The sequence below is a fragment of the Bombus bifarius genome, unplaced genomic scaffold, assembly GCF_011952205.1.
Source record: "Bombus bifarius isolate JDL3187 unplaced genomic scaffold, Bbif_JDL3187 scf7180000009060_frag, whole genome shotgun sequence".
NCBI lineage: Eukaryota > Metazoa > Arthropoda > Insecta > Hymenoptera > Apidae > Bombus > Bombus bifarius.
In genome coordinates, this window is record NW_022884873.1 from 1 (window position 1) to 14,708 (window position 14,708).

General features: G+C 50.0%; 1 protein-coding gene and 1 pseudogene across 1 annotated transcript; both read right to left on the reverse strand.

The window, feature by feature from the left end:
• Window positions 1–8,527: 8,527 nt before the first annotated feature.
• On the reverse strand, window positions 8,528–11,362 carry LOC117213411. Its single transcript, XM_033458759.1, has 4 exons — window positions 10,372–11,362; window positions 9,443–10,306; window positions 8,895–9,079; window positions 8,528–8,698 (listed from the first exon to the last, which is right to left on the reverse strand). Exons 1-4 carry the CDS (start codon window positions 11,360–11,362, stop codon window positions 8,528–8,530), a joined length of 2,211 nt encoding a protein of 736 aa, XP_033314650.1.
• Window positions 11,363–12,160: 798 nt separating this feature from the next.
• LOC117213412 lies at window positions 12,161–13,321 on the reverse strand (annotated as a pseudogene).
• Between the last annotated feature and the right edge of the window lie 1,387 nt (window positions 13,322–14,708).

The following is a 14,708-nucleotide window of genomic DNA, read 5'->3' on the forward strand; positions in this document are numbered from 1 at the left end:
TGATCTTTTGCGGCGAACTTCGTCAATCCATGTTAGTAACCGTTCTGTTTCTGGCTTGTTGGCGTTTGTTTTTGAAATTCCCTTCTTTGTCCTCGCCATGCTTTCTCAACTATTTCACCCAATTATTGAGTAAGTAAAATGTATACCAACCTGTATCCGGCTCGTGTTTGTTGTAGAACAAAACAGAAGAGATTCACACAACTGCACACAAAGTATTTGAAACCACCGAGCAAAACACCCTCCTCACAGCACTGTCGTAAGATGACTAAGGGAAGTCTACGCTACGCGTCTGAAGTCCGCTTTCTATACCCCCTCCCCTGTCTTTATGACGTAGTCTTACGTGCGAAAATGGAAACTAGTTCCGTGTAAAATCATACGTTGGCCTTACATTCTAAGAATTTTTGAAAAATACATCACTCCAATTAATTTTTAAATATATGTGCGCCAACTTTAGTGCTAAATTTTATATATTTTGTACATTATATTAAAATTCTTGATTTACAGGATATAATCAATAGCGTATGAAAGTGTACTGCACGTATTATTTGGCACGTACATTAATGTTGATGCAAAAATAATTATTCCAATGATTTTAAGTTACACACATAATAGATAAAGTAGGCTGTAGACTATGAAATTCGTATGAAATAAGCAGAGAATAGTAACTAAATAAATGTATATGTATATGGAACATAAATCTTGTAAAAATAATATATTAAATTACATTCAAATCAAATATATGAACAAGATCTATTGACTTTTAATTATTTTTTTGAAGCACTAGTATCAAATAAAATTGCGTCATTACGAATACAAAAACAATAACGTTGATATAAAAATGTCATCCCGAAACACAGTTTGACGTGATACAAGTGTATTATTTTAATTTAAGCAGAAAATATCTAATCATATTTAACAATTTTGAAAAACATACCTCTACTAAACTATCATTATCTTTTCCTATACCATCGGCAAGGCCCTGAACAGCAAGCAGTTCAGCAGTTGTTAAAAAACTAGCCAATTGTTCCCGAACCACATTTACTTCACCCTGATACATAAAATCAACCAATGCAGCCAAATCATCGAAATTTACATTACATTACGAGATAAAAATATGACCTTTTTCATCTTAATGTCTCCCAAAAACGTATTTAGCAGAAAGGATACGACATCTATAACGATCCAATTAGAAACTACCAGAGCATGTGTATCTTAAGCGGATCTTTAAACGTCGATTAAACGCGTTCTCTATCCAATCCTGGCTGAAACATAATTACTCACACCCCCAGTAACCCACCTCTAAGTCATTCCAATCAACGTACCATACGAACACGAATCCAACGCGTTCCAGGAATACAAACAACTGCCTGTAGCTGTTTAGCTGTACACGACGAGTATAATTATTTCGGGTACTCCTCCAGTACAAAACAGACACCCAAACGACAATATTTCAACACAAAAATATTTAAAACAATAGTTATAAAAGCATGATACTTAATACCGCGCTTGACATCAGGTATAAGCAAAAATAAATTTCTTCAAACAAATTTCAAGTTAAATCTTTAGCTTGTGTAATTATATCAAACTTGCTCAATTAACAACGAGCAATTTCCATCGTGTTTTGACAACTGACTCATCGATGATGTTTTTCCTTGGAATTGAAAAAGGAATGTGCATAATTTTGTCCTCCGTCCACACTCAAAATACTATCTACATGCTATAATTAGGGATTCAATTTTATAATACGTTGCCTCACTTTCCATCACTGCTTTCCTACTATCAGTCACTTGAACTGTAATATAAACCAGTCTTTTATTTCCAATACTATTCTGCATACCATTTATCAGGAACAATACATTTTATTTGTTAATGTAACAAGATGCGAAGTTCCTCATTTGTCCTAATATCAATCAATGGATAAATGAATTGAAATCTGTGAAAATAATGTAATATCGGAAAATAAGGATAGAAATTTTTTCCCGATTACTTGCAACTTATTAATATTAAATTGAATATACATATATAAATTGGACAGGAAACGATATTTATTTAACGGAAACTAAATGCAATACTCGTATCTATATCAAATAACTTTACAGTTATTTGACCACTCTCGTCACAACGAATCTAACACACACACACACTCTCTCTCTCTAACAACTCTATCAATTCTCACAACTCTACTCTTCGACGACTCGATACCTCTAACGACTCTACTCTTCGACGACTCAATTAGCTCTGATTCTCGCAACACGCACACTTTTCGACTCGCCTTGCGTAGCGAAACCGTCCTTCTTCTAACGTTGTCTATTGTTTCCCTCATTCCTATGTAAGAACTACCAACTACGTGCCTTTAGTCACGTAGGCACTCTTAAATGTAAACGAACCACAGAAACACGACGTACACGGTTTTTCTATTTTCAACTGATTTCTAATTCGAATTACTTTACGATATTACAATAAGTATCTAGTAACACGACTTCCGAACCGATGTAATTATTGCAATGATTGTTAAATTTCAAAACAATTTCCTATCCATGTTAAACATATTACGTATATGTGCATGTCTAGTATTTCGATTAGTTGCTCTACTTGCGGTAGTTCGCCATTCTGGATCATCTAGACTCAACAAAGATGCATTCAATTTATCCATGCCTTAAAAAGCTCTGTAGCGCACAAGAGTTAGAATTTGCTTCAAACCATGTTGTTGTTTTGCTTCGGAATATCAAGAGGTATTGTAAGGAATTATAAGCTCCGGGCAAAACAATGGTGCCGCTACATGTAACCGTAAAACAAGACGAATTTGTATCTTTTGGCCTTCTTCTGACGATAATGAATAAACGAACGTGATCGCAAACGATTCAGTATAAACTGTGACTAAACGTCTGTATAGATATCGTTTCGCGACAAGATCTGTTTCAAATACACTAACGAGTACACATATTGGTAGTCTCATTGTTCGATCCCCTACAGCTCTTATTAAGGAAGATAGAGGCCTGTGACAGTATTCAGCTTGGCCAACTTTGAACAGGGCATATTGATAAGCCAGAGTAACTCACATACAAATTTTTTTTTTCTTTTTTTTTACGTGGAGAAATCCTCATGGACACTCCGCTGTTCCAGTAATTGCGTAACAGCACAGTAGTGTCGGACTCTTACCAACTAAAGCTCCACGATGACCACCCGACGCGTATGACAGGGATGCTCCAGGATTCTCTTATGAATTAACTTCAGTTGCACCCACTTCACGCGTTCTCTAGTTCGAGCCGGCTATTGAGTAGGCGTTAGGGGGATGTCGTTGCCCCTAGTGCTGTCACTTCTTCTGGTCATAGTCCGTTGGGGTGGAGGCGGGGCGGCTCTGGGTCGTCTGACTGCCATCCTTCTCCATCGTCTTATCCTGCAGGGTTGAGAGTTTTTCTTTCTCTCCCTTTCCGCTCGCTCCTTCGCGAGCATAACTCGCTCGCAGAAGAGGCGGACGGTCTCGTATTCCTGTGACCCTCTCAACATCGCTTCCACAATCGCTGAGGGGGTCAACGTTTCTCCTACGGCGTGCCGCAGGGTGTAGCGGAGCAGCTCCCACGCCGGACAGAGCTCCAGGGTGTGCTGCGCTGTGTCCCTGCCCTCTCCGCAGTGGTGGCAGATGTCTGTCGTATCTCGCCGTTTTCTCTTCAGGAACTCGCCGAACACGCCGTGTCCGGTGAGTACTTGTGTCATCCTGAATGTGAGTGGGAGGCCGTGGCGGCTCCTCCATGCCTCCCAGTTTGGTAGGACCGCATCCGCGCCTCGGTGTTCGCTTCTCCCGTTGATCAGTTGGGATCGCCACAGGTTCCATGTGTCCTCTTCGACGGTTCCTGTGTCGTTTGAAGCCGCCTGCTCGGTGGGGTCTTCTCCCGGGTGCCATTCTCTCCGGCGGGTGTATCTCTTTTTGAGCGCCAGCGCCCGCAGCTCCCACGGGGGGGACGCGGCTAGGGTGGACGCCGACGCGTGCGACACCGTCCGGTATCCCCTAATGATTCTGATGGCGGTCATTCTGTGCAGTCTTCTCAGGAGCAGAATGCTGCGACGGCTTGCCATCAGGTCGTCCGCCCATACTGGTGCCCCGTACATCACTCGTGACCGAACGACGCCCTCGTAAAGTCGGCGCACCGCGTCTCCGGCCCCGCCGATGTTCGGTAGTAGGCCGCACAATGCATTGGCAGCCGCTGACACCTTCGGGATCAGTGAGTCGAAGTGTGGCTCGAACGTCCACTGGCTGTCGATGGTGAGTCCCAGATACTTCATCTGTGATCCCACCCGGACGGTTTTACCTGCCATGTTTATGCATAGGCCGGGCGGTGGTGTCCCTCGCCTCTTCCTGTCAAAGAACCAGGTGGCCTCCGACTTCGCAGGGGAGACTCTCAGGCCCAGTTCGTCCACGGCACGGGTCGCACAGGCCGTTGCGATTCCGCCAATGCGCAGCGTCTCGTGCCAGCCACGACCCTCGACCAGGATTAGGGTGTCGTCCGCATAGCATACAATGGCCGCGCCTGGGGGTAGCGGGCATCGTAGTACCTCGTCGTACGCAACGTTCCATAGTATGGGGCCCAGCACCGAGCCCTGTGGGACGCCACGCTCAACGGATCGCTTTTCCTCTCCTTCCTTACTGGTGTAACACACCCACCTGTCGTCGAGGTAGGCTCGGATCAATCGGACGAGGTAGCTGGGAACCTCGAAGTGCTCCAGGGCCGTCACTATCCTGTTCCATGGCATGGTGTTGAACGCATTGACGATGTCCAGGGAAACCGCCAGCGCCACGCCTTTCCGGGAGACCATGTCCTCCGCAATCGCTCGTACGCGTCTGACCGCGTCAATCCTCGAGCGCCCCTTCCGGAAGCCGTACTGGCTTTCGTGCAAACCTGGCACTTGGCCCGCTATGTGTCGTTCCAACCGGGCGGCGACTACCCTCTCGAGTAGTTTGCCGACCTCGTCCAGTAGGCATATCGGCCGGTACGCTGACGGCGAGGTCGTCGGTCGGCCCTCTTTATGGAGCAGGACCAGCCTCGCCGTCCGCCACGCCCGGGGGTAGACTCCCTCCCTCAGGCATCTTGTGAAGAGGTGCCGGAGTCTGGGAGCCGTGACCCCCATCACTTCCCCCCAGATCCGGCCAGGGATTCCGTCCGGGCCCGGTGCCACGTTGCGGGCGGTCATTCTTCTGGTTGCCTCACATATCTCCTCCTCCGTGACTTCCCAGTCGTCCCTCCATTCCAGCGGTCGTGTCGTTTCCCGTGGCCGTTCCGCCGCTCTGTTTTCTTGTGGGGGAAAGAGCGTTCCGGTGATCCGCGTCAGCAGCGCAGGTTCCATTTCCGCCGTTGTCAGGGGGTCCTTCGCGCGTAGTTTCTGTGTCACCGTCCTGTATGGCCTCCCCCATGGGTCCGACTCGACTGTTTCGACCAGTTCGGACCAGGCACGGTCCTTCGCTTTTTTAATTTCCCTTTGTAGCGAGCGCCGTAGCGCGCGGTACGTCCGGTAGCGCAAGGAGACTTCTTCTTCGTCGCGTCGTCGCCAGCGGCGGGCCCTTAGGTACTGTCTTCGAGCCCGGACACATCTCGTCCTCAGTTCCGCGATGTCGGGGTTCCACCAGTAAACTGCTCTGCTTCGCACCGTGCCCGGTGTGGCTCGTGGCATGGATGCGTCGCAGATTGCTGTCATGGCTTGGCGGAGGTTCTCGGCCTCCTCTTCCACGTCTGCTTCGGTCGTCGTTGTTGAGGCCTCCCAGCTCCAAGCTGTTGCTATAGCAACCGCCCGGAGTAGATCTTCATTCCTCTCCTTTATTTTCCATCTAGGTGGTGGGCGCGCGTGTCTCCCCCTCGGCGGGCCGCGCCCGTCGTTTGTCGTCGGCATTCCAGGTCCAGGTGCGTCCACCTCCATGAATATGTAGAGGTGGTCCGACAGCGTCTCGACCCCTTCGGCCACTCTCCAGCCTGAGATCCGCCTGAATGCCTCGGGGGAGGCCCATGTTATGTCAACAATGGAGCTCCCTCTGCACGTCACGCAGGTACTGGTCGAGCCCCTGTTCACTAACAGAAGTCCAAGTCCCGCGGCCCAGTTTGATAGCATGCGGCCGCTCGCGTTGGTCCTGGCGTTCCCCCATTCCGTGGAGTGTGCGTTGAAGTCTCCCAGGACGAGCACTTGTCGGGGGAGTCGTCGCCTGACGCAGTCGCCAACTCCGTCTAGGAATTCTTCGAACGCTGCCCGTCCGCTGTTAGGTGACACGTACACCCCCACCACCATCATCCCTGCCCACTCGACCGCGGCGTACCCGTTGCCGCGTTCCAGCAGGGCTCCGTGGGTGAACGCCCCGGGCGTTGATGTCCAGGTGCCGGCAACCATTCCGTCCGTGTCTCCGACCCACGCCGGGGCATCCAGAACTCTGTATGGTTCCGCCACCACCGCTAGGGCGACCGTGCTCTCCCGGATGGTTTGGTGGAGCAGGTCTTGTGCTCGCCTTGACCTTCCCAGGTTAGTCTGGAGGATGCGCATTCTCAGTTCTTTGGTGTTCTTTCCTTGTTTGTGGCTTCCTCCGTGCCTACCTCCTTTTTCGCGCGCTTAGGGTCGCTTTGCGACGGGGAGCCTTTCTCGCTGCCTCTTGCAGCCGTGGATCCGCGGGCGGCTGCTTTCGTTCCTTTCTTCGAGGGGGCGCAGGCTGGTCCCCCCATCCTGTGCACCGACGGTGCTCCAAGCGCCTCGCAGAGCAGGCATTTCGGGCTCGCAGTAGTGCATGCTGTCGCCTGGTGCTCTGGTTCGCCACATCTGAAGCACAGGTGCCCCTTGTCCTCCTTGGCGGTGCAGGTCTTCCCCGTGTGTCCTATCCCAAGGCACCTGTAGCACTGTAACGGTCTCCGTTCGATGGCTTCGACCTTCGCCGTCGACCAGCCTATGGCGACCTTTCCAGCCTGGGCCCGTTTCCTCGCTGCACTGGCAGGGCCTCGTATCCATACGGTGCCAAGTCCGTTCCGGGCGGGGCGAATTTCTCCCAGCCGGATGTCCTCCGGCTTGCAGCCGCTCTCCCTCGCCAGGGTGTTCTGGATTTCCGCCTTGGTGGCCGCTATGTCTATCAGGGACACCCTTGCCTCCGCGGCTCGGAAGGGGGTCGCCACGCGGACCTCGTTCGGGTCCAGAGCCCGCGTCAGCTGTGCTGCGAGCGCTGCGGCCTTCTCCCTTCCCTGGTCCTCAGGGACCTCTAAGATGACACCTCCGGTGATGGTCTTCCGCATCCTCATCGTGTTGATGCCGAGATCGGTCAGGGAGACACTGTCCTTGGCCGCAGCCACCACTTCCGCGTAGGATTGGCTCGATTTGTCCGTCAGGGTGATTGTTACCGCTGACGTTCGCGGTGCGCGCGGGAGGGGCCCCCTGCCACCCCCTCTTCGTGCGTTCTCCAATCCACTCTCCGGAGTTTTCCTCTGGCTCTCCGCCCCTGTCTCGGGGATCAGCTTCGCCGGCTGCTTCTTCCCTGCCTCCTTCTTCTTTCCTCTTCTTTTCCTTCCGACGGTCTGCCATTCGGTGACAGCCGTTCGGCCTCCCTTGAGCGCTGGGGCGCTTGGGGCTCCAGGCTCCATCCCTCTCGTGTTCGCGGCAGGGGCGACCTCCTTTCCTTCTCCTTTTTCTGTTCCCTGCAGTTGTTCCTCCAGTCGGTGCAGCAAGGACCTCATCTCCTCTACATGGTGCTCGACTGCAGCGAGACGCGCCCTGTAGCTGCTCTCATCCGCGGTGGGGCGCGAGGCCGGCTCTTTTCGGAGTGCCTCTACCGCCGCCTCCAGTGTTGCTATGCGTCCTTGCGCTATAGCGAGTACGTCGGTGACAGGGTCCGTTCTCCTCACTATCTCTGTCACGCCCGCGGTGATGGTTCTCGCCGCCTCCTTCAGGGTTTTCCCCTGCGTGCCCTTGTGGCTGCGGGGTGCCTCGGCAGCCTTGGCCACCTCGGCGGCCCGGCGAATCAGTTCGGCTCCTATGTCCGCCGTTGTGGCTGTTCTCATTTCTTCAGCCGGGTCCGCGGGGAGTTCGGGGGATTCGTTGGCCTTCTTTCTCTTCGCTCGGGGTGCTTCTCTGGCGGGGGTTTCCTCCTCCTCTGTTGTTTCCTCAGTCTATATTCCCTCCTTGTACAGCGTGAAGCGGGAGGGTCCCTCCTTTGGCGGCATCGCCTTCGTCACGCTCCAGGTGCTAACGTGCGGCGGCTCCGCAGCCAGTTCCGTTTCCCTCCGTCCCCTAGCGTTTTCCTCTACCTCCTTCTCTTTCGCCATGATTGCGTCCGTTTCCCCGTTGGGCAGGAAATGTCGCTCGGTCAGCACTTGCCACTCTGCCAGTCGCTGTCACTTTCAAGTGGCCCGCGCAACGCGCTTCGGCGCACGCGCCAATATGGCTGCGTCTGGGTAGTTCCTCAGGTAGCCCTTGTAGCGGCGCTGTTGTCACGCGTCCTAATATGGCTACTCCACCGTCCTAACCTCACACTTGGTATGTTTTGCTTTAACTCCTCCTTGTCCAAGCCGGACTACCCGCATCCACACCGTTTTGCGCTCACAGGCACTAGTCCTCCATTCTGGTTACCTCCCTTGCCCAGGCTCTCCAGTTTACCGGAGATTTCGATTACGCTCGCAGCTCCGTCCTCTCTACGTCTGCCTCCCATGTATCCCCAGCCTGTGTTGTAATGGATCAGATGATACTGGAGTCATAGACTCGATTTCAATGATAAGTGTATTTAAATTTTCGAATGTAAAGAGCTCGTTACCTGCGACACGCCTGAAATGTCGTTTGAAGGACTTCACTGCAGCTTCCCATAGCCCTCCGAAGTGAGGTGAGTTGGGAGGAATGAAGAGCCATTCGATCCGTCGGTCGGCTAAAAAGGACTGAACCTTTACCTTATGATCGTCGGATTGCAGGAGATTTCGGAGCTCTCGTAATTCATTGTTGGCGCCAACGAAGTTGGTACCGTTGTCGGAGTAAATTGTCACACAGAATCCTCGGCGAGCGATGAATCTTCGCAGAGCAGCAATGAAGGCCTCGCTAGTGAGGTCGCTGACCAGCTCGATGTGGACTGCTTTGACTGCAAGACATATAAAGATTGCTACATATACCTTAGTTTTGCGTCGGTTGCGATCCTTTCGTTCTTTGATGTAAAACGGTCCGCAATAATCTATTCCGACGTTGGTAAACGGTCGAGATTCCGTTATCCGTGCAGCTGGGAGGTCGCCCATTACGTAATCCACTGGAGGTGGATTAGCTCGGCAGCAACGGACGCACTTCTTCAGCGTGCTCCAAACTTGACTACGGCCGTCGATAGGCCAATAAGATCTTCTTAAGGCGTATAAGGTAGCTTGAGTTCCGGAGTGGACATTGATGAGGTGTTCATGCTCGATTATGAGCGCTGTGACTTAGGATTTGGGTAGAATGAGTGGGTGTTTCTGACTGAACGGCATTGATGAGTGACTGAGTCGGCCTCCGACTCGCAACATCCCGTCTTTGTCGAGAAATGGATTGAGTCGTTGCAGCTTCCCCTTCACTGCAGAATTTCGATCTGTTCGGAGAGTGCGGATTTCATCTGAAAAATAACAGAGTTGTAACAGTTTGATCAATTTGTTATGCGCATTGGTTAAATCATGTGTGGTTAGAGGTCTCCCTCGATCCTGTTTTTGTCTCCATCGGAGGCAACGAGTGGTAGTTCTAATCAGCTTGGGCCAAGAAGAAAATCTCTCCAGTAGACTGTGGTCAGCGGGAGTCACGGCCAGACATGTTGCTTTCTTCTGCTCTGATATTTCAGTTAATGGTACTGGGTTCCACGTCGGCCAGTATCTTTCTGGTTGTTGGAGCCATTCCGGACCATGTTGCCAAATGGTTGGTCGCAGGAAACCTTCGGGTGATTGGCCTCGAGATATGAGATCTGCAGGGTTATCGGCAGTGGGAATGTGACGCCAATCTGAGGCGTGAGTCTTCTGCTGCATTTCTGTCACACGATTAGCGACAAAGGTTTTCAGCGTATGGGGTGATGTATTGATCCAATGAAGTACGATTGTAGAATCCGTCCAGTAAACAGTCCGAGAAATGTTGCTTGGTAAAGCTTGAAGGACTGTGGTGGCCAATGATGCGAGAAGAAGTGCTCCACTCAGTTCCAGCCTTGGAATGGTTTGTGATTTCAGTGGAGCCACCTTTGATTTTGCAGTGAGGAGTCGTGTCCAGACATGACCATCCGGAGTGATGATGCGAAGGTAAACGCATGCCCCATAAGCCCTTTCGCTAGCGTCACAGAACCCGTGTAATTCATTTCCGCTGCAGCCTTGATTATCGTTTTACGTGGAAACTTCACGTTATTCAATAATGGCAGCTGTGCATAATATTTGCTCCATTCCGTGTGCACGTCAGCCGGTAGAGATTCGTCCCAATCAATTTTTAAAGTCCAGAGTCGTTGGAGCAGCATCTTAGCTCGAACGATCACTGGTGCCAATAATCCGAGGGGGTCGTAGATCTTGGCGATTTCTGAGCTGATTGTTCTCTTCGTGATTCGAGAGGCGGTGGAATTAATTTTTACGGAATATAGGATCGAATCGTCAAAGGAATTCCAAACCACACCCAGAGTTTTGAAGGTTTGCGATTCGCCTAGTAGCAGCTTGTCGTTTATGTCCTGCTCGGAAAGTCCTCGTAGCAGTTCCCGGTCGTTCGATGCCCATTTTCGAATGTTTAAGCCGGCTAGTTTAAGCAGTTCCGTGAGCTCCGTTCTCAATGATCGTGCCTCGATCTTTCTATCAATTCCTGTGAGAACATCGTCGACGTAGAAGTCTCGCTGTAAGACCGTCGCCGCTCGTGGGTACCGATGTCCCTCGTCGTCCGCCAGTTGTTTGAGGCACCGAATGGCTAGATAAGGGGCCGCTGACAGCCCGAATGTCACTGTATTAAGTTGATAGGTGTCAACTTCTCCATCAGAATTGCGCCACAAAATTTGTTGAAATTTTCGATCCTCTGGACGCACAAGAAATTGTCGATACATCTTTTCGACATCGCCTGTAATGACGTATTGATGAGAACGAAATCTTAGAAGGATGAAGAATAAGTCATCTTGTAGTTTCGGTCCCGTATGAAGTACGTCGTTTAATGAAACTCCGGTGGTGGTTGGTGCAGATCCGTCAAACACAACTCGGAGTTTTGTAGTTTGGCTGGACTCTTTGATCACGCCGTGATGTGGCAGAAAATATCCGTCGTCCGTGCAGTTGTCCGTGGTAATCTTCGTCATGTGTCCTAATTCCACATATTCTTGTATCACGGCGCGATAGTCGGCTTCGAATCGTTTGTCTCGTTGGAATCGACGACAGAGGGAAATGAGTCGCTTCATCGCCATTGTCTTAGAGGATCCAAGCGAAGGAGTTGTTTCGTTGAATGGGAGAGCGACCATGTATCGCCCTTCGTTGGTGCGTTGAACGTGATTTCGAAAGTGTTCTTCGCACTGTCGTTCCGCTTCCGAAATGTGTGCAGTGGGCGTTCATTCGTCGATTTCCCAAAAACGGGCGAGGTCCGCCTGTAAAGCCGCCGTGGAGGCGTGAAATGCGAGTGCTGATGATTGCGAGGTTGGGCTCTCCCCGATGACCCATCCGAATCGCGTTTTTTGCAGACGCAAGTCGGGCCCGTTTGCTTGACTGATGTCAAGTTGGCCGACACAGAGTGATGCTAGCGTTGGTCCGGCGCTCAACAATATTTCGATCGGCGCAAGCCTATGGAATCTTGGATCGGCTAGTTGGAGATTCCTCGGTATATGTATTATTGAGCGATCTACGGGTTGATCTCAAGGCGATATTGTCGGTATGATTAGGAACGTCAAGGTGCGTTCGTATGTGCCGTCGATGGAGGTGATCGTGGCCGTGATGTAACGTTTCGAGGTTGTCGATAACGTGTTGAGTGTTCCGATTGGGACCTAACATTTCCGTTGGTTAAGTATTAGCGAATCAGCGAGTTTTTCGGTGATAAAGTTCATGCTAGAGCCGGTGTCTAGCAGAGCTCTACAACGGAATGGTTGAACTTTATTGTTCAATAGGTTGACCTGCGCTGTGACTAACAAATCGTGCTGCAGTGGTTCACAAGGAAGCGAGATCAATGAGTCCGTTTTCTGTGGTTCGGTCCCTCACAAGGTCGTTTGATGACGTCATTGTTTTCCTTGTCGTCTAGGACTGGACGATATATTTGATCCCGATGCCGTCGTTCGCGATAACCGAGATTCACGTTTCGGAGATGTTCGCGGAGACGATCGGGGAGACGATCGGGGAGACGATCGAGGAGACGTGGATGCGCGTCTCGAACGATGTGACTATCGCGGGGTCGGTGATCGACCGTTGGATGATCGATCGCTCGATGATCGACCGCTCGATGACCGGCTTACACGTGGTCGTGATTTGCTATGACCATGGTCTTGATGTAGGTATGTATGGTGTCGCTGCTTGCAGATGCGACATGAACCGGCGGAGCAATGAGTAATAGCGTGTCCCTTACCTAAACAATTGGTACATAGAGACGCCCTCTTGGCGATTTCAAGGCGTTTTTTAGGCGACTTCGCTTTGAAGACATCACAATTCCATAATTCGTGTTGTCCTTGACAATTCGGACACACCAACGTATTATGTGTACTTGTGAATGCGTAACTTCGCGGTGCGTTCGGTCGCTGACGTTTGTGTTGATCGGACTCCCTTTTTATCACGGTTGATGCTGAGCTTGTCCTGTCGCCGTTCGTCCGTGTTTTCAGAAAGTCTACCAGATGCCTATATGACGGCATTTTCTTGTCCGGCAATGTGCGCTGCCATTTGCGAATGATGGCTGAGGGTAGCTTCGACGTGAACAATTTTATAAGAGCGACATTTGAGGTAACTGGTTCACCGAGTTTTTCTAACGCTTGGAGGTTTACCTTAACCGTCTCAAGAAAATCATCTATCGCTTCGGGCGTCTCTTTGGTTATTTTCGGATAATCAAAAATCAAGTCCCAGTAGCGCATGCAGACTTGACGGTGGCAGTCGAATTTTTCCTTCAGAACGTCAATAGCGATCGAATAATTTAACTCGGTGACATCTAACGATTGTATGCTTCGCGCGGCCTTTCCGGTCAAAGAGGATCGTAGGTGGTGGAATTTCTGCACGGGTGTAAGTCGCTCGCTTCGATCGATAGTGGATAAGAAGGAGTCGTAAAATGAATGCCAATTTTCGATGGTACCGTCGAAAGTAGGCAGGTGAATTTCAGGGCAGTTTAATTGATGTCGGCTCGGCGACATTAGATGACTCGCAGCCTTGTGTTTTCGACGACGATGCTGGTGTATCATCCATGAGAGTGTGTATTCGTATTACCAGATTGTAATATGTGTCGGTTACTTCGGAAACGCGCGCGTCGTCTATCTCGCCTAAATCTTCTAATTCCTCTTGTAACAATCGATATTGTTTCCACGTGTCGTCGAGTAGTGTCGTATAGGCCGTTAAATGGGCCTTATTCGGTTGTCTAGATTTTTCGTAATCATCGAGTCGTTTCGATAGAAAGGTAAATCGACCGATTTGAAAGCCTCGTCTCCGATGCAAGGAGGTAACTTTCTCTGTGTTTTCCATTGGTATAGCAGATTGTAAGAAGAATGCAATGAACGAGCTTACCTTGTGGTTGCGAGTTTAAATGTTACTCGTCACCGCGTGTGTCTCGTTTAATGTGTAAGACGTGTTCTTACTGAAGTCAACCCTCTAGTTGTTGGCGTGAGGCTGCGTCGTTGCGTTCTTGCGTTTTCAAGAGGGTTATGCCTCTTCAAAACTGATGGTCCCTGGCGCTACTGACTTCGCTGGAGTGGTAACGCTTCTGCTGCTGTTTGTATTGGATTCACGTGGTACTGTATGGTAGTGGATGTCACTGGCGTGCACTTTTCACTTGCCACTGTATCCGGCTCGAAGGACCAAATGTTACGACCGTTCGCGGAGAGACGCGGTCGCTAGGAAAACGCGTCAGCGAGAGGCGTAAATTCTCGCTACGATTATGTTAATCGACGCCGCGAAATAACACTGTAACACTGTATTAACAGGTTAACATAAAATAATATATTTAACAATAATATGATTATTATATTACAGAAATTTGACTCGACTTTGCGTTCTCTCTAGATAAATTCGTTTGCTCGTCATATTTGTCGACGTGTCACGTTTGACTCGTCAGAAGGAACTGATCGCCCTTCGATTATTCCTTTGTCTCATTTGGAAGACGACCCCCACTATGCGCGGGTCACGCCACCGCTCGCGCTTATGATCACGTATGCCTCTTCTTGTGTGAAAAACGTAACGGTCAAAAATCGACGTTTCTAGAGCTCGCTGCTTGGCGACAACTATGCTCTCGTCGATACATTGTATATGATCCGGCGGGCAGATAAGATGGTCTGCCTGCGACGTTGTAGGACCGCGAGCGACGGTTAGAAAATACAGCCTGTGGTGAGCCTCGTGGCGTAACATCCTTCATATAAAATTGTTATCTCTATCCAATGCATACCACCTCTCTCCTTCTCTTTAAAAAAATGACCTTTTTGAACTTAATGTCTCCCAAAAACGTATTTAGCAGAAAGGATACGACATCTATAACGATCCAATTAGAAACTACCAGAGCATGTGTATCTTAAGCGGATCTTTAAACGTCGATTAAATGCGTTCTCTATCCAATCCTGGCTGAAACATAATTACTCGCAC